The 27110-nt window shown below is 40.2% G+C and overlaps 1 protein-coding gene across 5 annotated transcripts in view; it reads right to left on the bottom strand.

The window, feature by feature from the left end:
- Nucleotides 1–3377: 3377 nt before the first annotated feature.
- The window catches only part of LATS2 (large tumor suppressor kinase 2), a 77534-nt gene continuing 53801 nt past the window's right edge, over nt 3378–27110 (bottom strand). For 3 of the 5 annotated variants that reach the window (XM_042457290.1, XM_042457289.1, XM_042457293.1), the window contains 7 exons: nt 16746–16878; nt 14114–15654; nt 12222–12804; nt 12013–12048; nt 10246–10428; nt 6277–6383; nt 3378–4387 (listed from right to left, as the gene is read on the bottom strand). In XM_042457290.1, the coding sequence (XP_042313224.1) occupies nt 3893–4387; nt 6277–6383; nt 10246–10428; nt 12013–12048; nt 12222–12804; nt 14114–15654; nt 16746–16878 (3078 nt within the window). In that variant the 3' untranslated portion in view covers nt 3378–3892. Of the gene's footprint in view, nt 4388–6276; nt 6384–10245; nt 10429–12012; nt 12049–12221; nt 12805–14113; nt 15655–16745; nt 16879–20080; nt 20223–27110 lie in introns of all 5 variants that reach the window. The other 2 variants (XM_042457292.1, XM_042457291.1) reach the window with 2 other exon arrangements.

Here is a 27110-nt window from a genome sequence, read left to right on the forward strand (position 1 = left end):
CTTGGTATTGTTGGGTTCTATGGAAACTGTATTTTGTAAAAATCAGCTTATTGGGGGGATGCAAACAAAACACTATTTTTGAGAATTGGGAGTAGATTACTATATCCAGTTTTGAGAAACAACTTTGGCCAGTCTTAAGAGCCCTTGTTACAGTTTTATTTCGCTTTTTTGTCATTTTTCTTCACATGAAGAAGTCATACATAACTTTTTAACACGATTCTCCAACTTAATTATTTTGCAACTCACTTGCCCATTATCTCTCCTCAATCAAGTTTTGTTACCAATGCAATTTGATTAATGAGGCTTTGGACACTGCTGCTATGCCACAACTGCTCATGTTAAATTTAAAAATTTACTTCCATTGCAAAGACCTTAATGCAAGGATGGAATGAGTGTGGGTCTCCAAATGTTATTGAAGTCCATTAGTAGCACCGCAAATGGTAAAAAAAAAAAAAAAGAGAGAGAGAGAATTCTGTAGAGGACCTTAATGAAGATGCCCAAAATTCAGTCCCATCCCCCAACTTCAAGAAATGTCAGTATCTTATTGAAACTCACCTGAATTCCATAAGAGCAATTTCCACTATAGAAATATTTTATTTATTTGTTCATTCATTCCATATTTGTTTCATTGTTTTTTTAAAGAATAAAAAGAAAAATGATTACACTTTTATTGCTGAAATTTTTATTACATCTTATCAAAATTCTTCATGCTTCCTTTATTTTTTTTCCCTGAAAAAATATCTTTATACATTCTCTTTGCTCACTTCAAGTGACAGATTTATGACAACTCCAAAACCCAGGTTTGTAAAAGCTCACTTAACCATGCCACCTATGGTCAGGATAATCCTACAGACCTATAGAAATTGGATTTCTTAAGACTTAGAAGATCTAGGGAGAGTTACTCAAAATGTATGTGTTTATTTGGAGCATTATATAATTTCAGTTTACTTTCAAACCTTTTATAGACTAAAAGAACACAAAGACACTTCTTGGATTTTGATTTCTTTTTATATATAATAATAAAATTGTGCCAGCAGAAGCTTTTGAAAGACAAATGATAAATAAATAACAGTTAAACTGAGTTCCTGAGGAAGAACCTACCACATAAAAGAATGTCAGATAGACGTAAATATAAAAAACATGGCATTTATTATATAAAAAGTATTAATACTGAATCTTTCACAAACTGCCACAACACAAGCACTGCATATCTCAGAACACTCTTTTCATACAAATGTAAACAAATACACAATCATTTATTTAGTTTAGCCTGATGGATTTACAGGTGTTCTTGTTTTAGATATCTAAAAATGGGTAGGATATGATAGGCTAAAATGTTAAGGAATAATATGTGGAATAACATAGAAAAAAATGAAGCTTCAGATTTAAAAACTTAAAGCAAAAAACACAGTGGAATATTGCCCTCAAATGTTATTGCAATCAATCATTTTAAAAATAGGACTGTTAAAATAATCTGAATTAAGGATTTTGGGGGGGAAACTATTTATGCATATATAGAATATAAATGAAGATACTTATGGCTTAATTATCTTTAGTATTCCATTATCATTTTGAATAAACCTTATGTTAACATAGCTAATAAAAATGCATATTTTAAACACTTTTAAAAAAATATTTTAAAGTATGCTTGCATTTTGATAGAGATGGAGGATTAGTATGGTCTACCATAATATATAACAATATAATAGACCAAGAATAATGAGGGCCAGCATTTGGGTAATTTACTTAGACTTCTAAGGCTGCAACCCCAAATATATTCATTTCTGTGTCTACATGGTTAAAACAGGCCCGTATTCTTTTTTTAAAAAAAAGACAGAATAATTCACAATTTCTAAAAGCCATAGAACACTGTCAGTCATGGTTGTCTCAATGTGTTTCTAATTTATTATCAATATTATGTAATTATGTTATTACAAGTTATATCCCAGGAAAACTGATCTCCTACCCTTTCTCTTACACTGCTGAAATAAGTAAAGACAGTGTCTGTCTATAGATTTTTAAAAACTATATGCTGTTACCTAGGGTTTGGAAATGTGAACTTTTTAGACTACAGTTCCCAGAACTCCCCAGCCAGGACAGCTGAACTAGTTGAGCAATTCTGGGAGTTCTAGCCCCTCAAAAGTAACTTTTCCAAGCTCTGAGGTTTATCATGCATATACTGTACTATCTTTTATCATCAAAATGATGATTAAAAAAGGTAACAGACATGACAAGATTTACTGATATATTTTTAGGTCCTCAGGGACTGCCAAAAATTTAATCCTTCTATGAACTGTCAAGGGCAGCTACTTACAGTTGCGATAATGAAAAGGTACATCTGGGGACATTTCTATAGCTCAACAGCAACATACAAGTTTTGTGCTTATGTTTAATCCTGAATGTAACCTTCTGTAGGATCCCTTGAGTCAGAGTTTGAAAGACCTTTGGCCCAAGAGGGTGACTGCTGGCTAGAGAGGACAATAATATCTAGGAGGACCCAGCAGTCTGACTTAGTACAAAAGCAACTTCATCTATTCAACACATTCCAGAAAAGTATATGTTGTCACTTAACCACTCTTAACATTACTAATCAGAGGAATCCTATCAATGTAAGGATATGAATATACAGTAAGACTCCTGAATCAAATTTAAGGCACAGAGGTTTGCAAGTTATTGTCTATATATTTTCACAATGATCGCATATATGAATACTATATGGTGATTTCCAAACAGCTGAACACTACATTTCATGTACTATATGAATGTGCCATAGGTTTTGGCCACAGAATGATTATTGAAAATGTTCTGTAATTTATCCTTCTTTGGCAGGATAAGTATTCTGTTAAACAAGGTAATCAATTAAATCAACCTCTCCCTGCTCCTATACACACCACTAATCCCTAACCTGAATGAGAGCTTTATAATTTGTTTTGAAAACATGTAATGGTGGCACACAATCACAACAGAAAACCATCCACGCAATACATTATCATCACACAAGTTCTGAGGGTCTAACATTGTAAACCCTCACTTTTAAAAAATGGATACACAGGGCCTGCCTGTGAATGACAAGAAAAAGGTAATTTCAAACCAAATACAAACCCCAGTCACAACCCATGCAAAATTCTCCACACACCAATCACTGAAATCACACCCTGACTGCCCCTTGCTCACACTCTGATTACACTAAATTAAAAAAAATATATTAAAGGGCAATAAAGCAGCTTCAAAAATAATGTCAGGATTTTGAAATGCAGAAACATACACACAAGGTTATGGTGTGGATAAAACTGGCACCAGTAACTTTAGGACATTAGACAGTGGACATCTCTCTCTCGCTTATTAAACATTATTGCACAGAGACCTTTAATTACATGTTCTTCAATCTTAATGTATTTTCCTAAAAAGTGTGACATAAGTGCGATGGATAATATTTTTTTAAAAAAAAGAGAAAAGAATTAACAGCAGCATGATTTGTCAAAAAAGTTCATCCCTATAATTTAGTAGGAAAAAAACAACCCTGCTATAAACAAAAATAAGTGCTCTTTGCTCACTAGGAAAAAAAAAAACCCAAAATGCTGTGGAAGGCTGTAAATGCTCAGAGTTTCACAATGCACTAACTTAGGTGGACATGTTGGCTAAGAAGGGGGACAAGTTTCACTTGGAAATTATAATGAATTGCCAGATTTCAAGTGCATTCTTCAACGTAGCTATTTACAGTTCCAAGTGGCCTAATCAAAGCCTTTAGCATTTAGAACCTTGCCTGCAAGTCCCTGTCTCATCAAGACTCGTATTACCCACAAGTGGAACTTATCCCAGCTAAGGATTATATAAGGAAGACCCTACATTTGTGAATAAGGTGTTTGGTTTTTTGAGAACTCTGTACAGTAATCTACACATATACAGGTTGACAGGCTCCAGTCTGATCCAGCCCATCTTTGCTTTCTACATCAGAATTCTCAGACTGGCTTACTTCTAGCCCAGAAGGTTTTGGGTATCTGAATGGGTATCCATTGTCATCAAAGAACCTTCGGAAAGTGAACTCATAGAAGGCATGTTCTGTATGTTTGCCACTGGAAGAAGTCTGTGGATCCCATGCCTTGGTGTTGTCTTCACTGGTGTCATCCCAAGGATTGTCTTCTTCAATGGGGTCAAAATTAGAGGTGTCCATTGGATGGCTGATCTTTGGGACGTAGGGAGCTGGCTGCCTGCGGATATCAGTAGAGAAGTCTATGGAGTCAAAGAAAGGGTGAGCCTTGATATCATCTGCTCCATTTCTTCCAAGCCTCTCTTCAGCAGCACAACACAGTTGTGTGATAAGGTCACTTGCTTCAGGGCTTAGCTTGACCTGGGAGGGAATGTGCAGCGTATTCTCCCAGTTTATCACCTGAACAGTTGAAATATACTGTTAGTATATAATAATATTCCTTCTGCAATACAAAACTTCTAGATATAAAACAAGTTTGTTCCACTTCCACTTCTTGTTATGCTTCCTACACATCAGTTTTCTCTGATGCAAAAAATTAGCCTGAAAAAATAATTACATAATAACAAAATATAGCATCACTCCATAAAGGATGAAAAAACTGGGAAGCAACTCAAATTAATATTATGTTAGCTGGTTCCCATGTTGACTTACATTTTCATCCTGGAACCTATAACATTGTGCTTCTCACACTAGCACAGAAGCAAGAACAATGTGATATGTCAAGTCAAACTACTCTCCTAAAGGCTCAAAACTATTGCTAAGCACCCAAATAATATTAACAATGGGGAGGGCAGTGTTTTAACTGAATAGTATGGATTATTTAAAAGACTCTTTTCCCTAGGATTTCTGAGTAACTTGACAGTCTATCTTCATATAGATAGCATTTGGATTGTTAGTTAGTAGAATTATTCTCAAAGTTGCTAGCCTATCTATTATTCCTATTATATATCTATCTATTATTTAATTCTCTGTTGGGGTAAAATCCCAAAGGGTGAAACAGACCTCCCAAAAGGGGCACCTTGGGGCTGTCCCAGCACAGCTCACCCCAGTGCTGCAGCAACAGCATGCACATGGCTCCAAATCTGGCTCATCACCACTCTTTCTAATAGGCTTCTGAAAAGGAGCGGGGTTTTTTCTGCTCCTTTTCAGGCCAGCTCTTCTGGGTTGGAGCAGCGTCAGGGCGACTTCTGATTACATTTGGGTTGCACAGTGTCTAAATGTCACACCCCCAATGCAGCCCAATGGCTGACCTTTTGGTCCGTCTGTTTTGGGCCTAAGACTTCATCTGCACTGCAGAAACAATACAGTTTGGCACTTTTGTAACTGCCAAGATTTAAAGCTATGGAATTCTGGGATTTGCAGTTCTGTGAGATATTTAGTCTTTTCTGTCAGAGAGCTCTGGCGCCGCAACAAATCCCAGGATTCCACAGAACTGAGCTAAGGCAGTTAAAGTGATGTCAAACTGCATTTTCCTGCAGTGCAGATGAGATCTAAATCTACCAGCTAACATCTAAAATAATTGATACAGAGAAAGTCTCCATTAATCTGTTGAAAATTTTTCTTCAAATTGCACTGTTGCATCATGGCATGAGAAGACACCTGCTGAGTAAGACTGAAGGCCTATCCACTGTAGCTATCTGTTCCCATGATGACAAACTAGATGACTATGGGAACGCCACAAGTGACATTAATGCAACTGCACCAGAACTGATATTCTGGGCATACTACACCCAATACTGAAGATAATATATAGCCTTCATGACTAACACTGATTTATATGCTTCTACTCTAAGCTAATCCCCATTTAAAGCTAAAATAATAAATAGCACTGTCTGTGATGGGTAACTATGTACTATGTGAAGGAGTGCTTCCTTTTGTCTGTCCTTTCAGATTAATTCTATGACTAGATTCTTATAGTATGACTGGGGGCATCTATCTATTTTCTACATACTGTACTACACATAATTTTATACACCTACATTTCCAAGGTAAAATGTCCCAAATGTTAACAAAGGTAGAGGAGTTAGTTACTCTAGTTCCTGATCATTTTGTCTGCTCTCTCCTGTGCCATTTCCAATTCTAAAATATCCTACATGATACTGTAATGTTATTTTTCAAAATCCTTTAGCTTTCCAAAAACATGTCTTGCCCAAATTTGTTTTTATTTCATGCGGGGTTACCATTTAAGGAAAACTATAGAAAGAAAAGGCAGGAAGATGGGGTTTGATCTAACCTTTTCCCTGAGTTCTGCAATTAACATCATAACAATCAGTATGGGCTGTATTTACCTTCAGCTGCGTTTCTGTGGGTGAAGGAGCCAAGAAGGGTGGCTGTCCCACTAGCATCTCAAAGAGAATCACACCAACACTCCACCAGTCACAGAGCTGAGTGTATCCTGAAAGGTAAGCAGGAAGAAAAAAAATACTATCTGATTCATAAGAACAGCATTATACATGAGATAAGACCTGAACTAAAATTAGTATAATAAATTTATGTCACTGTTAGTTTTCTTTCTTTTGGGATGGATAGGCCAATCATAGCCATGCTTCTCAGTTGTTTTTTATGGGTAGTCATGATTCTCCACAGGAAGATCAATACTGTATATGCAAAACAACCTACCTTCATTTTGCATTTATTTCTTTAGCAAGGACAACTCCCATAATGTTACTAATGGCTGTGATTTTATCAGCTAAAGACACTTAACAGTGATAGTAGATTTGTTACAAAAGCATCAGACAGAAAAGTGCCTGAACATTATATTTTGATTTTAGGTTCTGCAAGGGCTAAAGATTTCCTTTTTTATTATTATTTAAAAGCTGCAAATCTGGTCTAACTAATTACCAAGGGCTGCATTTTCCTTGGGTTAATATGGGCATCACATGAAATGGATTTCCTACAACACTCTTTATTTTTCAATTTTGCTAAGCATCTGGGCATTTCACAGGCCTAAGACAAAACAATATATTGATTCATCACTGATTGGAACCATCTTATGCTTCCACAAGACAAATACACTGGTGCCTCGGGATACGAAATGATCGGCTTACGAAATTTCCGGGATACGAAAAAGTTGGATAGGAAAAAACTGTTTCGGGTTACGAAATATTTTTCGGGTTACGAAATTCATTTCGGCGCGAAATTCAAATGCTGCAAAGTGCAGCTATAGGCTTTCCAGAGCTAACGGAAAGCTAAGGAGGCTGGGTTAGGGGTTAGCTTTGGCGCGAATTTTGAATTTCGTTAGCAGTAGTGATTGGCTTGAGAAATCAAGCTGATCATCTGGATTGGCTAACGAAATTGGGGGGGTGGCCTGGCATCAGAAACAAAAGCCGGCTTCCATTGATCTGCCCCCTTTGTCTGGCCTTGTGGACTGTTGAGGAAGAGTTTCTTCTGAGCTCTAACTCGTGGTTCCAGTGGAGGTTTGGACTTTTTCTGGCTTTCTGCCTTTGGACTGTACACTTCGGATCAAGACCTGCCATCAGGAATTTCTCTACAGGTAGGTGGATGGATTTTTACCTTCTTCTTGTGGGGTGAGACAGTGTGACCATGCTTTTGCTGTGGGGTGGTGGTTTGCTTTGGTCATGGCTGTGATGTTTTCAAAGTGTGGGGTGTGAGTTTTAAAAGTTTGGCCTTGGCTCCATGTGGGCCAGAGAGTGTCACCTTTGGGTTTGCATTTTTAGATTTGGGGGTTTTGGCCTATGGCTTTCGGTTCTGGGGTGCTTTGGCCATGGGTGTGATGTTTTGAGAGTGTGGGGTGTGAGTTTTAAAAGTTTGGGCCAGAGAGTGTGACCATGGGGGTGGGGGTGGTTTCCAATTGTGGCTTTTGCTCAGTGCCTGTGCCTTTTGTCCTTTTTAGGCTTGAGCTATGGCTCCCAAGAAAGCCACAGATAAAAGCGGCGTTGACAAAAGGAAGAGGGCTCCCTTGTCCTTGGAGGACAAGAAGGAAATCATCGCCAAGCATGAGAGGGGCGTGCGCTTGGTGGACATTGCCAAGGAGTATGGAAGAAACCCTTCGACAATTGGCACTGTCCTCAAGCAGAAGGAGGCCATCAGAGCCGTTGTGGCTCCTGCGAAAGGCGTGACAACGATTGCCAAGCAGAGGACACCAAAGCACGAGGAGATGGAGCGCCTGCTGCTCCTCTGGATTAAGGAAAAGGAGCGAGTCGGGGACACTGTGACCACCTCGGTCATCTGTGAGAAGGCCACCACCATTTTTGAAGACCTGGCCAGCAAGGAGGCAGGCGAAGGAACTTCTTCCCAGGAGGAGCCAGCCACCCCGGAATTCAAAGCCTCACGTGGCTGGTTTGAAAGGTTCAAAAGGGGGACCGGGATCCACTCTGTCGTCCGTCACGGCGAGGCGTCCAGCGCAGACCACCAGGCCGCCGAAGCATTTGTCATCGAGTTCAAGGCCATGGTGGAGGAGGAAGGCTACGTCCCGCAGCAAGTGTTCAATTGCGACGAGACGGGCCTCTTCTGGAAGAAGATGCCTCGCCGCACCTACATCACCCAGGAGGAGAGGAGATTGCCAGGCCACAAGCCTATGAAGGACCGCTTCACATTTGCGTTGTGTGCGAATGCCAGCGGGGACTGTAAGATCAAGCCCCTGTTGGTCTACCACTCGGAAAATCCAAGGGCCTTCAAGGCACACAACATTCAAAAGGACAGGTTGCCAGTGATGTGGCGTTCCAATGGCCGCGCATGAGTCACACGCCTCCTTTTCGTGGAGTGGATCAACAGTGTCTTCGCCCCGACTGTGAAGCGGTACCTGGAGGAAGAGGATTTGCCCTTGAAGTGCCTCCTCCTCTTGGACAATGCTCCTGCGCACCCGCCTGGCCTGGAAAAGGACATCCTTGCAGAGTTCTCCTTCATCAAGGTCCAGTTTCTGCCACCCAACACGACCTCCCTCTTGCAACCCATGGACCAGCAGGTCATTGCCAACTTCAAGAAGATCTACACCAAGCACCTCTTCAAGCGGTGTTTTGATGTAACGGAGAGCACACAGCTGACCCTGCGAGAGTTCTGGAAGCAGCATTTTGATATCGTCGTGTGCTTGAAGATGTTGGACTTGGCCTGGCAGGAGATCACCAGGCGCAACCTGATTGCTGCGTGGAGGAAGCTGTGGCCTGATGCTTCTTCCTTGGAAGGGTCACAGACCGAGGGTGCTGAGCCAGGTGAAGAAGAAGAGGTGGCTGAGATTGTCTCCATCGCAAGGTCCCTGGGACTTGACGTGGACAACGAGGACGTGGAGGAACTCATTGAGGAGCACAGTGAGGACCTGACAACAGAGGACCTGAAGGCCTTGGCGGCCATGCAACACTCGGCCGTGGATGAGGACGTGCTCCATTTTGACAGGGGCCAGGAGGAGGAGGCTGCGGGGGCATTTTTGCCAACGGCAGAAATTAAAGACATTTTGCGGCAATTCCACAATGTGTCTTCTTATGTTGAGAAGCATCACCCTGAGAAGGTGTTGACCAGCCATGCCATTGCACATTTTGATAATGTCTGCCTTAGCCATTTTAGGAACCTGCTTAAGGCCCGGCAAAAGCAGACATCCTTGGACCAGTTCTTCACAAAAGAGGGAGAACCGTCATCCAAGAAGGGCAAAGGTGCTCATGACCCTTAAAAAAAAACACCAAATTTAAAAAAAAAATTGTTGTTAAAATGGTTAACTTTGTTAAATTGGTTGCATTGGCTGAATTGGTTAAATTGGTTGAATTGGCTGAATTGGTTAAATTGGTTAAATTGGTTGAATTGGTTAAAATTGGTTGAATTGGTTGTCTGGGTTTAAATTTGGTTTTTTGGCTACCCCTCTCCTCCTCCTCCTCCTCCTCCTCCTGCCTCACTCTGAGATGCCAGGACCAGCAAAGATAAGTCAAAAACTTTTTTTCTTTATCCTTTAGAAACTTTAGAATGGACCTGCAAGTCATTCTTAAGCTCTTTAGTGCCTCAGGCAACTTGTATTGTAGGGTACTTAGCTTAATAGGCCTCTATTGTACCTTTGTTTTGACTTGCAGGTTCAGTCTGAGGTCATAGAACGCATTAGTTATTTTCAATGGAAAAAGTGTTTCGGGTTACGAAATTTTCGGGTTACGAAAGGAATAGCGGAACGAATTAATTTCGTAACCCGAGGTAGCAGTGTAGCTTGAAAAACATCCTAGATCTGTCAATCTCAAACCTTCCTCCTGAGAATAAAATTTACTTCAGGGACGGCTCAGAGTTAAAATAACCAGTCTCATCTAACAGAGATGGGAGCCATCTACCTTTACGAAGCAGAACTTCTGGTGCAATGTAATTTGGAGTGCCAACTAATGAATGGGCTAAACATCTTTGATGCTGCTTTTTGGCTCTCTGTTCCAAGGTCTTCAATCTGTCTCCACATCTACAGTTAGACACATCATCCCAAAGATCGCTTGGCTCCATGCTGTCTTGCCTGATATGGCTCCCTTTTTTAAAAAGAGAAAACAATAAATAGATAAATATGATTATATGCAAAAGCTTCATAAAAGATTTTTCTACATGGTAATTTGACTTGTCTTTTCCCCAGCAATCCAGAGAAATAACTCACTGTTAGTTCTTGGCTTATTTCAGTGACTATAGTTCACAAGTTGGAGTTTTTTTGGGGTTTGGCAATTGTATATTTACTTGCCTATTTACAGACATCTCTGTATGTAAGTAGCTTTGCCATTAGTATCACTAAAATCTGCCCTCTGGTCTTCTGCTATTTTTTATCCAAACATCGGCCACTAAAATAATTCAAGTCACTCTTTGCTCTGATCACAGTCTCCCTCGTATTATCACAATACTGTGCTATCTGCTCCCAAGTCCCATACAAATTCCTATCCTTACCTCTAACACTTTTCTTGACTTTGTTCCCTGCTTATCTCTCTACTCTTATATCCCAGCCCACAACATTCTTTCCTCCAACTTCACCACTCTTAGCTTGTCTTTATGTTTCCTTCTTCATAAAAATACTGGGCCTTTTCTCCTTTTGCTACCACCTATATGTAAAACTGCTGCCCCTGCAACACTGCATGCTTTTCAAGTACCTACTCAAAACCCACGTTTGCTATATTTAAAAAAATATTTTAATTTTCATTTTCTGTCATTAGTTGAAAGATGGGCAAGAAATGCCTATAATAAAAAATGCTATTTCTTATCACGATTTATAAATAAGAGCCAGTGTGGTGTAGTTGTTTGAGCACTGGACTAGACTCTGGAGATCAGGGTTCAAACCCCCACTCAGCCATGTAAACCCACTGAGTGATCCTGGGCAAATCACACTCTCTCAGTGTCAAGAGAGTGGCAATGGCAAACCCCCTCTGAAAAAAACTTGCCAAGAAACCCCTATGAAAAGTTTGCCTATGGTCACCATAAGTTGGAGATGACTTGAAGGCACAAGTCATGCTTATAAAATTATTAAACTTAGTATTCTTTCAGTTTCACAATCTACCAGGTGTTACTGAATGAGTTTTGGGCCATCAATGATTCAGATTCTATTCAAGAATCTAAGAATCAATAAGATATCACTAAGTAATGCAACATGTTCTAAGTCACTTTTTGTAATTGTGTTGTATTCCTATCTATGGCAATTTAATTCAGATGTTTTGTCAGTCCATTTGGAACTGCTTCCAGAGCATCTATCATCATGGAACCAAAGCACTGAATTTGAATTTGTAGGTCACACTAATCTTTTCCTTCTGTTTGTCCACAGTTTTCAGCTGTCCCACAGGGACTGGCACATTTATTATTTAAACTCCCCCCCCCTCCAATTCAGTTATGTCTGGCATGCTGTGTTCTAATTGTTTATCAGTTTTACGCTTAAAGTCACATAAGGTTTTTAAAATTGCTGTTACTATTATCATTGCCATATAAATTTATGTAACATTGTAGTATTATATTTTATTATTGGTTTTACTTGTTAGCTATCATTAGTGGCATCTAAGCACTAGCCCTTACCCATTATTTTCTACTAAAACTAACCCTAAGTACATTTTACTGAACTGAATCTACATTCTTCTGCTGTTTACCTCTGTTCCCATCTTGTCCTTCTGCCTCTGCTTTCCCTGTGACAAAGTGAAATGTTAGTGTTACTGAAATGTCCTCAGAGACTTGTTTTCTCCTAACCTGCAAGCTGATGATACAATAATACCAAAACTTCAACATGTTGTTATAAAAACAAAATGTTGTTATTAAAAACTTTGACATTTCCTTGCTCCCATATGTATAAAAACAATACCTTTCTGATAATATTTTGAGTTGTGTGTCCATCGGAATCCAGTACAAAGGCCAAAGTCAGTCAATTTGATGTGTCCATCGAGATCAATCAGAATGTTATCAGGCTTGATGTCTCTATGGATAAACCCCATTTTATGTACACTCTCTATGGCCAATGTGAGTTCAGCAATATAAAACCTAGCTAGCTTTTCTGGAAAGACTTCCATCCGGATCAGCAAGCTCATCATGTCTCCACCAGGAATGTAGTCCATCACAAAGTATAGGTTCTCTTTGTCTTGGAAGGAGTAATAAAGCTTAACCACCCATTCATTGTCAGCTTCTGCAAGAATATCTCTCTCAGCTTTTACATGAGCCACCTGGTTACGATTCAGCACATCTTTCTTCCTCAGGGTTTTCATGGCATACAAAGCATGAGTATCCACTTTACAGGCAAGGCAGACTTCCCCAAAAGCACCAATACCCAGAGTTTTGATTTTTACAAACATTGATTTATCCATCTTGGCTCTCTTTAGCCTGTTGTAATTGGACTCCTTCTGGTAGAGGATTTTCCTCATTTGCTCCCGCTCTGCTTCACAAAGGCCAGCCTTGATGACAACAGGGGAAAGAGTAGAAGAGAGAGAATATGACAAAGTGATATCATCACACATTTTCAGAAAGTTATACACACACATACTTGCTACTAAAAATTATACACTAAAGGCCAAGGGTCAATTTGTGCCGTCTCTACAGCTAAATCAGGGGTGGCACTGATGGGTATTGTTCATCAATGTCTTGTCCTGGCAAGTTACAAATTGTGTATTATATGTTGTGGCTGTGCATCGTGTATTGTGCATTTTACAACAGCACTTAAGTCATTCTTGTGTTGCTATTCTCCATGGGGGTTGCCTAATAATTATGTAGCATCTCTCTCTCTGTGGACATTTACCCTATACTAAGGTGGTGTTGGTTTCACCAGTTCCTTCCTCAGCACCTGGTATTCATTGGTGGTCTTCCATCCAAGTACTAACCAGGATTGACCCTGCTTAGCTTCCAAAATCAGATGGGACCTGGTGCCTTTAGGGTATTTAATGGCAAAACCACCTCTGAGTATTTCTTGCCTAAGAAAACCCTATGCAAATTCATAAGGTCATCCATCATAAATGAAAAGGCAACTTGAAGATGTACACACACAGAAATGTTGGATTGAGACCATTGGTCAAACACTAAACAGGACTCAAGGTCATGTTTATGCTAATTTAAGCTTCTTTCGCAACCTTAAAATTTGGTATTGCGCTTAATACTCAGCATCTGCTTTCTCCTTTTCATCTTTAAAGGCACATGACTAGCTTACATGGAAGGTATGAAAAGCCTGAAAAAAGTGGGCATAACCTATGATAAAACTGCAGCAATTAAAGGGAGCTCATGAGGGCTGTTCTGGTTGAAGAGCAGTATGCCCTGGCTTTCTTCCCCTTCCTTCTGTGATCTGAAGAGGTGCGTGGGGAGAGGAAATATAGGCCTGATACAGACAGGCCAAAATAAAGCTGCTTCAAGTCACTTTGCAAATATGCTGTTTAAATGATACATGCGTCCTAAGAGTCCAGAAGCTGCACCAAAGCCACGCTCCAGTCCTAAGGACTGAAGTGCAGCTTTGGTGCAGCTTCCAGACTCTTAGAACGCATGCATCATTGAAACACCATACCTCCAAAGTGACCTGAAGCAGCTTTATTTTGGCCTGTCTGTATAGGGCCATAAAATTACACCTAGCACTGCTTCAAGATTCCACAAGAAGAAACAATATCAACTCTTACTGTGAAGTAACAAGTTGGAAAGATTTACAAATATAAAAAAATTCTCACCCATGATTATTAGGTTTTACTAAAACAAAGGTGCATGCATGCACACACTCACAATTACCTTGGCCATTTCTTGCTCCAACTGCAGTCGACGATTTATTTTCTGCTGGTAAGTCTTTATGACATTCTCCACATGCTGTTCCATATAAAATTTAAAGGCAAATGGTGAGTAACTCTTAATTCGAGACTCTCTCTTCTCTTCATCTTTGCCATTCTTCCTCACTGGCACTGGGGATGTCTGGATCTGTTTTTTATCCTTGCCTGTTTTTTCGACTTTGGCTGTTTTGGTTTTGTCATTTCTTTCTCCATTTTCCTCAGCTTTGTGGCCTGATAGGTTTGGGACTACCCGCAAAGTCTGTTCCATTCCTGTGCACAGGGAATTGATATCAAACTGCTCAGAACTGCTGGGCAGCAGCAAATGCTTAGGATATGGTGGTGGAGGACACCTGAGCTCCTGGTTGCTATAATCAACATCTAGCTGATAAGTATTAGGGCCTCCAACAGGAAGGGGGTGCTGTTCAATCATTCCTAAACCATCCACAGCTGAAGACTGTGCAGATAACCAGCCAGGATGAGCAGGGCCTACAGCAGTCTGAGGTTCTGGCCTCATCACTCTTGTGCTTTTCACTGGCTGGAGAATATGAGCAGAAGTGACTGCTGTGATGGTATTTGGAGAAGCAATCGAAGCATCAGCTTTGCCTGGAGGAGTTTGCCGCATGGACACAGGCATTTGTTGCTTGTTAAAAGAGTTGGTTCTGCTTGGGACACAGGCATCTGGCCTGAAGGGTATATGCTGCCGGGGAGATGCTTCCAAAGTTGGGTTTTGTAAAGAATCACGGCGGGAAGAAGAAGAGGAAGAAGATGAAGAGGTTGCTTGCCACTGCTGAATTTGAGAGTTATTCATATCATACAGGTCCATGTTCAGGCTGTTTCTAGATGGTGTTAACAGACCCTGTGGCGGGCTGTCTGAAAATTCATTTGGAAATGCTGGCCCTCTAGTGATCACATGCATTGGGTGAGAAGATGGGATTGGCTGCTTATGATGAGAGTGTGACATATACAGGTTAGCTGGTGCTTGCTGGAACCCATGCCCAGAATTATTCTGAGCAACTGTTCCTTTATTTGGAAGGCTTGGATACCCTCCCTCTTGCTGCAACTTGTTCTGAAAAGACTGGCTCCGCTGAATTCCATACCCAAGAGCCTCACCCTGCACCATGACAGGCTGTCTGCTGTAGTGTGGACCATTTGCACCATGGCTAGCCTGCAGCTGCAAAGACTGGCTGCTGTGACTTGCCACAGGGTAGTTGATCACAGAGGAATCCATGTTGGCAGGATAGACTTTCTGCTGATGAGTGCTAGGCGTACTGTGGGAGCCTAAGCCAGCTGGTCTCTGTACTGGAGCATTCATGGTTGCAGACTGTGTAGTGGAGAGCAGGTAGTCCATGTAAGGCCTGGGAACTTCACCAAGCATGTTAGCAGCTTCTGCCCCAAAGCCTGTCCCTTCATATGATGGGTTGCTCATTTGGTGATAGGACGGAAACGATTCACTGGATCCTTCAAAACTTGGTCTACGGCTCACACTGTTTGGCATAATGCCCTTTCCTTTACAGAGATAATAGACAGGTTAATGTTAGTAAAGCATTCCTATGAGTATAATGTGCTGTATGGAAGTTACATTTTTTGACTACAATTTTTAGAATAACCTAGTCAGCACTGCTGGAGGCCATACTGCTGTATGAGTCTAGGAACTGAAATCGCCCAAAGTAACTTTCCCAAAGCCTTGATTCTTACACAACTGTCATGTCACCAAATGAGGTGGTCATATTTTTTTTCCTAGCAGGTTAAAAGCTTGGGATTTTGGCTAAGTTAACCTTTCTATTTGCACCAAATTAGAAACAGGGAAGTAGTAAATGGTATGGCATACTACATGATTACACATATATTCATGGTGCAAAACTCTTAAAATGAAAAGGCGAGATAAACTCTCTTAAAGTGAGGAATTTAGATAGGAATGGAACCATACACAGCTTAAAAGCCAATCTCCAAAGAGATTTAATTGAAAACATTGGAAATTCCCATATTCCATTTTGTGAATTTTTTAGAGCCTCTAAACCAGGGGTTCCCAATCTTTGACTCACTGAGCCCTTTTCAACTTGGCAAATTTCCATTCAGAATGTAATTTCCTATTCTGATTCTACTTTTTGTTTCTTAGTCTTTAATTTCATTCAATTTTTATTTCTTTCATTTTCCTGGAGTGGCTGCAGAGCACCTGGGAAGAGCACGCAGAACACTAAAGGCTCCTTGGAGCACAGGATGGGAACCATTGCTCTAAATTATAAATGGAAGTTGCTGTTAAACTACTATTTCAGTTACATCAGACTTCACCATGCAAAATGTCAAGGGATGGAATTTGAAGTAAATATTGCCAAAATGTCCCCCAGGTACAAGGTATCGCTCTCCTTGAGGAAGTACTCTTAACTGTCCAGTTAAAAAGATTGTATGTACAGTGCTGTGTAAATTTACAGAGCTTTATAAATAAAGGTTAATAATAATAATAATAATAATAATAATAATAATAATAATAATAATAGGGTCAGGGGAGGTAAAAGTTACTTTTCATATTCACATTGGAATCAAATCCAGTTTAAACAGTGCAGAAACAGAAAGTAAACTGTAAGATCACTCAAGCTTACCTGAAGAAGTCTGTTTAATAACACGGACTATTTGTTCATTTCTAGGGTCCAAGTATCCCATTTTGCTAATATACTCCAAAGCTGCTTCAATGCTTCTGCTACCAGTCTGTTTGAGAGCTCTTACAGCCATTTCCTAGACACAATTGAAATACACAAACAAATGAAGCTTGAGAAATCAAGCATAAACTGGGGAGGGGGGATGAACTTCTTGATTATATCTGAATAAACTTTCATATGGAACTATGTCACTGGAAAAAGCAGGTGTGTATGCCCAGAATTTGAAAAAAACTACTTTTTGGAAAAGCTCCAAAAGCTCCAAACAGCATGACCAGTGGCTGGAGGATTCTGGGACCTGTAGTCAAAAAAGTAACAATGGCCTGTTCCAGACTGCCAAAATAAAGCGGCTTCGGGTCTCTTTGGAGGTATGTTGTTTAAATGATGTACGCATCCTAAGAATCCGGAAGCTGCACCAAAGCTGCACTCCGGTGCTTAAGAATGGAGTGTGGCTTTGGCGCGACCTCCGGACTCTTAGGACCCATGCATCATTTAAATAGCATACCTCCAAAGAGATCTGAAGCAGCTTTATTTTGGCAGTCTGTAACAGGCCAATATGTCCTGCAGGTATTACAGCATTCTCTCTTAGAAGAGATGTTTTCCATATGAAAAAGAGAGAAAATGGCATTCTAACATGACATCTTTCTGTAAGTATTCCTATGAAAAAACAGTTAACATTTGGAAGCATTTACATAATCAATTAGAGTGTTTTGAAAGATATCAACATGTTAATTGACTTGATCCAAGATCCTATACACTTTTAGGATAACATAAATATTCACCAGCACAGTTACTCTAGTCTAGATCCTCTAGTTGAGCAACTGGCTTGTATGCAATGGGCACATAGGTCTTGAGTTCTTCTTTGTAATTTTATTTATGGAGACTCCAGGGCTGACTGTGATGTTTATCACACTATACTCTTATAGTGCTACTATTCCACTTTGACTGCTCTAGCTGCCTCCTGTTGCATTCTGGGATTTGCAGTTTTAAGGAGGGGTATTTAGAATTCTCAGGCAGAGAAGTTCAGCTCCTTAAAACTGCCAATCCCAGCATGCAACAGGAGGCAGCTAGAGCAGTCAAAGTGGAATAGTAGCACTATAAGAGTATAGTGTGATAAACACCTGTGTTGTTTATACAGTATTTGTTGCTTTTCAAAATTATGGTTAGGTTTTTAACTCTTTTCTTACTGGCACTTTTTTATTGTATCTGTTTTGAGTGTTGTAAGCCACCCTGAGTCCCAAACTGGGAAAAGGTCAGGAAAGCGGAAAAGGAGGATCAATTCTCTACTCAAGGCAAAATTTATTCACTGCACAGGGACCAAATGCTCTCTACCCACCAAGTCAAAATGAAATATGGGCCAATGTGTATGCCTGTTGAACACTTGACTTCACTAGACACTGCACTTATACAACCTTTGAGAAAGCACAACCACTATTTTTACATTAGCATAGTGCCCCAACACAATTCTGGGTAGTATCCTAAAGCAGCGAAGTCTGTGTTATCCAACTAGCTGTATTAGAAAAAGTTATCTTATCAATAATAAAATCATGTCCCACGTGATTCTGGAAACAAACATACTTTTTTACTATAAAGCTGTGTAGAGTAGTCTGGCTATTGCAACTGCATGACTTAGCAACCCAAGACACAAACACAAGAGAACCAAACCAAATTCTGGCAAGGAGACAGAATACTTATTCCCAAATGGGAAGGGTTCTCTTCTGTTCACTCAGAGCAAAAACACACACTGCATCAGCGCTCCTATGCCAGATATTGTCTTCTTTTATTAACTTGTTTCTGAGACATGTAAACTTGTTTTAAATCATTCTTAGGGCGCAAATGTATAATCTCAACTTGTTAAAAAAAGAAAGAAACTATATTGGACAGAAACTACACAGCAAGGGCAGCAACCTAGTTTAAGGGATTTAGGGCAGGTTTTGTGGCACACACACATTACCTTACAAGAAAGGGAAATGGATGAAGGTTCTGGAAAAAATGACTGAAGACAGATATTGCTGCCCTGCAGCACAAGATGATTACCTCACTCTGCCTAATGGTAGAGCCAGCCTTATTAATAAGATATTAATTGAAGGAAAGCCTTGTTGCAAAACTCTTTCATTTGTTCCAGCTGTCAAAATAACATAAGAGTTGTTTTATTAAGACCCATGCTGAACTGACGGAAAGAAAGGCTATGTTGAAACAAAAGGAAGGGAAGGGATCTGGATGCAGAAAAAGTTATCAGTGACACCTATGAGACAAGAGATCACCTGGCTGACAGCAACACAGCATGACTGAGTAGCATCAGAGAGACAGTATGGTGTAGTGGTTTGAGTGTTGGACTATGACTCTGGAGATGAGGGTTCAAATCCCCACTTGGCCATGGAAAGTCACTGGGTGAAATTAAACAAAATCAACATACAACATCCTAAATTTCAGATGCACTGTTATTTGCTTGCTACTCATTTCCCCCATTAATCAATACCTCAATCATGTAATCAATATGAAGAGGTTGAGGTTAATGGATTGTTTTATTTGAGCAATTTATTAGGCTTTTCAATTAGGTATTTCAGTTTAAAAAAAACATTCTATTTACATCTCTCTTGAGACATTCTAAACTCTTTGAGAAATTACTTCTGCACGTAGAAAATACTCTGCTATTAATAATTTTATGGATAGTTTCTTTTTAAAAATAAAACTACAGTGGACCCTTGTTATACGCTGGGGTTTGGGTCCAAGATCCCCCATGTATAACAAAATCCGTGTATGCTCAAGTCCCATTAAATGTAATGACATAGCAAAATGGTGTCCCTAATAAAAAATGGAACATCAAGGTAAATTTATACTTTTTTGGAACATTTTCAAACCGTGTATGCTTAAATCCGTGTATAAAAAATCCGTGTATAAGAAGGGCTGACTGTATTCCTCAAATTAGCATCCTCCTCCATTTCCTCATGCATCTTGGGACAAAACACAGTTGTCTCTTCTGTGAGCACAGTCTGCTATGCACTTCCACTGATTTTCAGCAGGGTGTGATCAGTGTTCCAAAAAGTATGATTCTTGAACACAACCAACACATTCTCACTTGGCTTTTACATAGGGGAAAATAGCCATTCATGGCAGATAGTGCCCTTTATTTGTTACTTTCCCAGAACTCAAGAATAACCATTTGAATTTCAATAAGGTTTTACAGAGTAATTAACTAAATGCCATCTACCAAATTCACTGATATTCTGTAACAGTGGTGAACAAAGTGTAAGAAATAATTTTCTGCCTGTGGGATTTACCATAAGCTGTCCCAGCTCCTCAAAATACCAGGTGGGTAGGAGGAAAGATGATTCCAGGTTCAGTTTTGGAAACCTCTTCAGGTGTTTTCAGATGGCAAAACAAGGCATGGGCAGAAGGTGGACCTTGTTCTTCAGGACATCGCTGCTCCTCAGAAATGTTCATTTGGGCACAAGAAAATTTAAAGGGAAGACATATAGATATGTGTGTAAACTGCAGAAGTGCCCATGATCCCAGACATTTCTGAAATTTTATTTCAGCCATTAATTCACTGTAAAGCCTTATACAAGCCATACATTTTTACTTGAGTGTGTGCTCCTCCCTTCAAAATTACAATCTGGGATTGAAGTTGACTTATTTTCTCTGCTTGCTGTAAGTAATGACTGGTGGGAGAATTTAATTGCAATTTCAGTAAGACTGACCAAGTTTGCACTTTGTAAACCAAACCATGGGAACTGGAAGGAAATTATCCCTTGGTTTTCTTAATTCTGAGAATTTTTTGATGCAGTTCACCATTTAAAATACATATCTATCTATCTATCTATCTTAGAAAAGATTGCATATAAAATGCACATATTAGGGAAAACAACATTAAAAATGTGTTTATTATGTGAATTTTTCCACCAGAAATGTGGGAAAACTTTACAGAAAAAAATGTGTCCACCAAATTTATGTAAATAGTATTTTAAGTCTGTAGAAATAAGACAGAACAAAGTTAACACTGAAGAGAAAAAAAAGGAAAAGTGTGAGAACAAGAAACTAATATTCATTTTATACTTCTTTTGAGCTTTTTAAGAACTACTGGGAATAACCTTAATTCAAATGGTCTCCACTTCTCCTGAGGTCATCCCCAACTAGGGTTGCCATGTCCCGCCCTCAGGCGGGACAATCCCGCTTTTGAACCGGGTGGGGGCGGCCCGTCCCGGTTCGTTGCTGGACCCAGGTTTGTCCTGGGTCCACTGCCACCGCTGGTGCTGGCAGTGGCAGCGCTAGCTGTTGCACGCTGCCGCTCCTGCAGCCTTTGTGCTGCGCTGTGCGCAGCGCACACAGTGCACTGCCACCGCTGAGGCCGCCACAGGCACGGCCTTTGCAGCCCGCCAGCAGCTTCCTGTTGCCCTGTGCGTGCTCGCAGGGCTAAATAGGAGGAGTTTCTCCTCCTGGGGCTGGCTGGCCAATGGCTGCTGGCAAGGGGCGGGGCTGTTGGAGCTCCAGTCTGCTCCCATTGGCCAGCCAGCCTCAAGAGGAGGAGCTCCTCCTCTATTTGGTCCTCCATGTGGGCCGGCCTAGGCCCAGCGAGGAGGGGAAGGAAGAAGAAGAAGAGTAGCAGGAGGAGGAAGCGGAAGAGGGAGGAAGAGCAGGAGGAGGAGGAAGAGGGAGGAAGAGTAGCAGGAGGAGGAAGAGGAGGAAGAAGAGTAGCAGGAGGAGGAGGAGGAGGATTTCCATTCCATTTGTACAGGGCTGCTTTGTTTTAAACAATGATAGTGATGATGATGGTTATGATGATATCAGTCAGTTTCTGAGGCATGCGCTCACTGTTTCTGAAAGTGAGAGAGTGTGACTTTCCAAAGTACATTTCTGTGTATTTTCGGTGCTGTTAATGCTAAAAGGTCTGCCTTTTTTTAACAATGATAGTGATGATGACGATGGTGATATTGATATCAGCAAGCCTCTGAGGCACGGCCAATGTAAGCTGCTCTGATTTTTAGAAAGTCATGCGCAGTGAAGAAAAACCAAAGTACTTTGACCAAGTACACACTTCTGAGAAGTACATTTGGTGCAAGACACCTGAAACCAAGGGCAAATCCACTTCTTGTTAAACCACCTTGACATATTCAATATGCATAGCCATGTGAACCCATGTTCAGTGTGAAACCCAAAGAGTTTGGTTATGCAATAAGCCTCTGAAATATGCAAGAGGCCATGTTAAGTAAAGCCATGTTCAATGCCCAAATGTGCTGTCGTGTGTGTTTTGGAATGGAGGGGGGTGGTTTGGCCAGAAAGGGAAGTACATTTCTGCCATCTGTCTAGGAATAATGCCCAAATGTCCTCCATTTTGATCATGCCTAAGAAACATGCATTTATATTTACATTTTTAAAAAAATCATCAATTTATTTCGCATGTCCTCCATTTTAAAAAAGTGTCCTGCATTTGAAAATGACCTACATTTGTCCCAGTTTGGAGGTCCTGACTTATGGCAACCCTATCCACAACACAAAGTGCTCACTCACAAAGTCCTAGTGACTGCCTTGTCTCCTCGAATTATCTGGCAACATCTACAAAAAGGAGTGAATATTCCGGACTTGATTGGACCCTGGATATGTGTAGCAACATCTTCCTTGCCACCAGGCCCTTGGAAAATTTAGCTGTCCACATGATAGTTTTCTAAAGGATCCTGACTAAAAGCAACTGCATTTTTCATCTCTGCCAGGTAAATTTTCAGCAGGAGAGAGAAATCAAGCTTAACTTCAGCGACAGGCAGGGCATGTGTTGAGCTAATTAGGAGCTGAATTCAGATTCTGTAGGTGTTTGGGGTCTGGAGGGCCAGAAAAAGGAGCCCTGGTGGCACAGTGGTACCACGGCCACAATGTTATAATTTTGATCCTAGAGAAGGGCTCTTAAAGTCCACTCTGCCTTCTATCCTTTCGTAGTTCGCTAAAATGAGCACTCAGCTTGTTGGGGGCAATTGCCTTACACATTGTACACCACTTAAAGAGTGTTTGTTCACTGACAAGCGGTAGAGAAATGCACTTGCTGTTGCTATTGAGGTCAGTCTGTAATTTGCCCCTATGTTTTCCCTATGGTTTGTGCTCCAACCCTTCCAAACTTTGGTTCCATCAGAGGGAGCTGAGTATGTTTAGTGACCTGGTTTAGCCTGCAGAAGCTTAAGAGGTGATATGAAAACCCTGTTTAAATAATTGAAGGGATGTCACATTGAGGATGGAGTAAGCTTGTTTTCTCCTGCTCCAGAAAATAGAATCCGGAGCAATGGATTCAAACGACAAGAAAAGGGATTCCAGTTCAACATTAGGAGGAACTTCCTGACAGTAAGAGCTAACAGAGGTTGGATGGCCATCTGTCGGAGGTGCTTTGATTGTGAGTTCCTGCATGGCACAGGGCTGATATAAGACTGTCTTATGACCTACCAGGAACACTGAAAAAGAAAATGTTACAAAGTGAAGAGAGCCCCAACATGCCAAGAGGAAAAGGCTCTTGTCTATAGAGGTATTTCTGTTCATTCTTCACCTGAATGCCTTCTACATACTGAAGACAGACAGCTTTAAATACTTTCCCTATTTTGGCCTCTCCCCCTCCCCCTCCATATTGGCAGAGGTTAAGACTTGAGCTGTTTTATATGACTGCCCAGCAACATTTTTCACTAAAGGGAAAAAAAGAGATTCTGTTTGCCAACACATATTTATATCTATAATCACTAATAAAGATTGTTCAAGAGATTATGGAAAGATTCCTCCCCTCCCTACAAAATCCCCTCTAACCTAGCACATTTAAGAGACAATAAGCTCTTTAAGATCTGGGAGAAAGAAAATTAATTAACAGCCACATCCGTATGTCCACACACACACATCTATTTTTTTCCCATTTACAGAGAAGGATGGATGACAGATGGAGGAAACAGATACAGATTTCCTCAAGGGAGGTGGCAGAAGCAGCAGTGTGCCAGAATGGCAGCTCTGGAAGAAATGAGATTTTGCCTTTTAAGGCAAGCTCGTTGTCAAAAGGAGTATTCATGGTGCAAAATATTTGGCCACCTTTAAACTTATAGAAGACAATAAGCACTTTCCAGCACACATGTTTTGTATTTCTGGGCTACTTTATCTAAGTACTACAGAACTTTAGAGGGTCTTGCTTTTGCTGGGTAATACATTTCCATGAAGGTGAAAATTATACATATGTTGAAGAAATATAATGGCTACACATGAACATGCATACCTATACACACAACAAAACGGAGGCCTCAATTCAACATCCCTTCAGTATAGTATAAAGATTTGCACGGAGGCCTTACACTATGTTGACCCGTATACTACCCGTCTGACTTACTTTAAAGTCTTGAAGCTTCGTTACACAGGCATTCTGTGCTTCAGTGTGATCTGGCTAGTCCTCTCCATAACTGGACACACAAGGATAACAACAGTGCTGAGATCCACAGGGACTTCCAGAGGTCTCCGTGCTTATTGTGCATCGGGCTAAAGGTTGGGGGAATTGCCAGGCACTTCTCCAATCCTGCCCGCTTATACTGAAATATGAAATGTCTGTATGAAGTGGTTTGGGGACTTCATGTAGGTCAAGGGGAGACTCAGGGCACTGCATAGAGAGGATGGGAATACCAACCCATGCAGTGCCCAAAAAAGCACATTTGTATGGGTAAAGGACATGTGGATTTCCTAACCTGAATTCTAGCCAGAATTAGCACTAGACATCAGCTCCTCAAGAGGTCTTGTTTGTGTCTAAAATTTGGGGTGGTCATGTTTCTGGGACAGTCCAGAAAATAAATAGACATACATACATGGACATTTTCTATTTGGTTCCTATCATCTCTTTATTTGTGAGATACTAGTTGCCACATTTTGTCTGATATGACAGCTCCTAAAAGAGGCAAACTTACTTTTTTTTAAAAAATGAAAATTTGGAATGTGGGCCAGATGAAGATCCAAATGAATATGGGGTCTTGTTCATAGAATCTGGATAAAATCCAGCCAAACTGGAGGTATGGCAACCCTAAGTGAAGACAGATTATAAAGATAACAAATAAATAATTAAATATTTGGCATGCATCTCTTCTACCAGGGACACGAGAAGCCACTTCTCAGGAGCCTTGTAATAACACATAATCCTTTGGATCAACTGCTTGTTTTTTCAAGAGGTATCTTCCTCCAAATCATTTCCCTCCAGCCTAGCAGGATAACACATTCTCATTGTCCACGTTGTCAGAGAAGAGCTAGCCAGCACTGAAGGCATGGCCAAAGACAGCCCAATCACACAGACTGAGAAATTAGCTGTTATTGTTGAAAAAGGCTGAAATTTTAATTCAACAGTACCAGATAGAGCTTCATAACTTGTGGATGGACCCCTGCATGCTATTTTGCCGTCCAAACATGATCATATTATTAAATTTTGAATTTATTAATATTAGGAGTTGCCATAAGGCATACAGGAAGGATGGATTTCTTTAGATATGTTGAAGCAAAGTCAATAACATAAAAAGCTAGTTTTGTTTAAACAATTTTGCATGCTTGCAAGAATTTTTCAAGTGACCTTCAGTCAGACAACTACAGGGCAAAGTTTTGCTGATCTTGTTAAACCAGAAGACAAACACATCTGTTATTCTGCACTGCCCTTGCTCTCCTCGGTACCAATATCCATTTTGAACTAAAAAGAAATACGGTAGTTCCGTGTACAGAGAATGAATGTAAAACCCAAGAATAGAGAGACAAAAGAAATTAAGACTTGAATTGGTGCAAAACCTATTACTAGCATTCAGCCATTGGTAAAAGCACGGCTAATTCTAGTTTGGATGATGTCAAGTAATGGGATATATTTTGTCCTTTCAAGAAAATTAAAATAGCTAGACCTTTACTTATTCTATTATTTGTGTACAGTGTATGGTTTGATATTTTTCATGGTTGTATTTTAGCCCTTTGATTTTTAAAAGATATTAACAATGTGTTTTTTTAGTAACTATACATTGTGTTTTTGTTTTATTGTACTTTTGTTTTATTGTACTTTTTATTCTCAAAGTCATCACTTCAAGATGCTATGAGCAAATGAGTAATTTTCGAAAGTATCATAAACATTTCTCAAATAAGTAAATAAATACAGTAGTATATGGCTTTATATTAGGAACAGATCAGCATTTGGAAACATTTTATCTTTCACTTCTTTTAAAAGTGATTTCCAATCCAGATAGACCTGAAGTTTTAGAAGACGCAGTCAGAAAACCTTCTGAGGAGGAGCAGGAAACATTAATTTGTTGAGGCAAAACTCTGTAGGTAAAGCAAAGGGAATCATCAATAGAGACAGGGCTTGTTCCTGTATATTGGTGTGTGTATATGCCTTCAAGTCAACTATTGACTTATACAGTGACCCTATGAAATTCATAAGGATTTCTTAGGCAAGGACTACTTCCTCTAAAAGGCAGTGACAGCACTGTACCTGTTATTCCTTGATCGTTCCCCATCCAAGTACTAAACAGATCTAACCAAAATCTGGTGCTTTCAGGGTATTTAGAATGCAGGGGTTACATGTACTCAAATGTTTCCTATCCCTCACCCCATCCTAGCAATATTTGTGACTGTGATTAACAGTGTTAGGCTACACTAACAGGACAAATGAGAGAAGCTTCAAAGATGATGTTCTGCTTGTCCTGACCAATATGCTTCTTGGGGGGGGGGGTATTATCACCTTGAAAAACATTTTAAATTATTCCATACTTGAAACCAAACTTTGCATAATTTAACAGCGTGCGTCAATGTATTACATGATCTTTGATGCCTGTTTTGCTCTCCTGTCTGGACTGTGACCATTGCAGGTGGGGACTGAGGAAATATGTGTCAGCAGTCTGAGTCTCCTAACCAACCCCTTTCACAAACAAAACATGACTCCCCTACCCTAAATATAACCAACATCCACTATTGAGGACCTTGTTTTCTACTCTAAACATCACATCTCTAGTGTAAACACAAGGTCAGTTCTGGCATAGCAAGAAGACCAAGTCAGTGCAAACCAAAAGCTAAAGCTTTGGATAGCCCAATGTTAGTACTTTTTCTGTAAGGCAGATATGAATTAAAGAAACTGTCTCTAAAAGTTAACGAGGTACTTTTTAAATTTCAAGTGCATTTACTTATAAGTAGTGAATTTTTGCTATATTGTTAGAAAAGTACATTAAAAAACACTGTTAATAATCTGTGAATCACCAAGTGTTACATGGTGTTTTACATCTTGCACACTCAAAAGTCAAAAAGTATTTTAAAAAACCCTTGGGTTACATAGGAGCATTTGGGCAGATACGATGC

The sequence above is a fragment of the Sceloporus undulatus genome, chromosome 3 (genome assembly GCF_019175285.1).
Source record: "Sceloporus undulatus isolate JIND9_A2432 ecotype Alabama chromosome 3, SceUnd_v1.1, whole genome shotgun sequence".
Lineage (NCBI taxonomy): Eukaryota > Metazoa > Chordata > Lepidosauria > Squamata > Phrynosomatidae > Sceloporus > Sceloporus undulatus.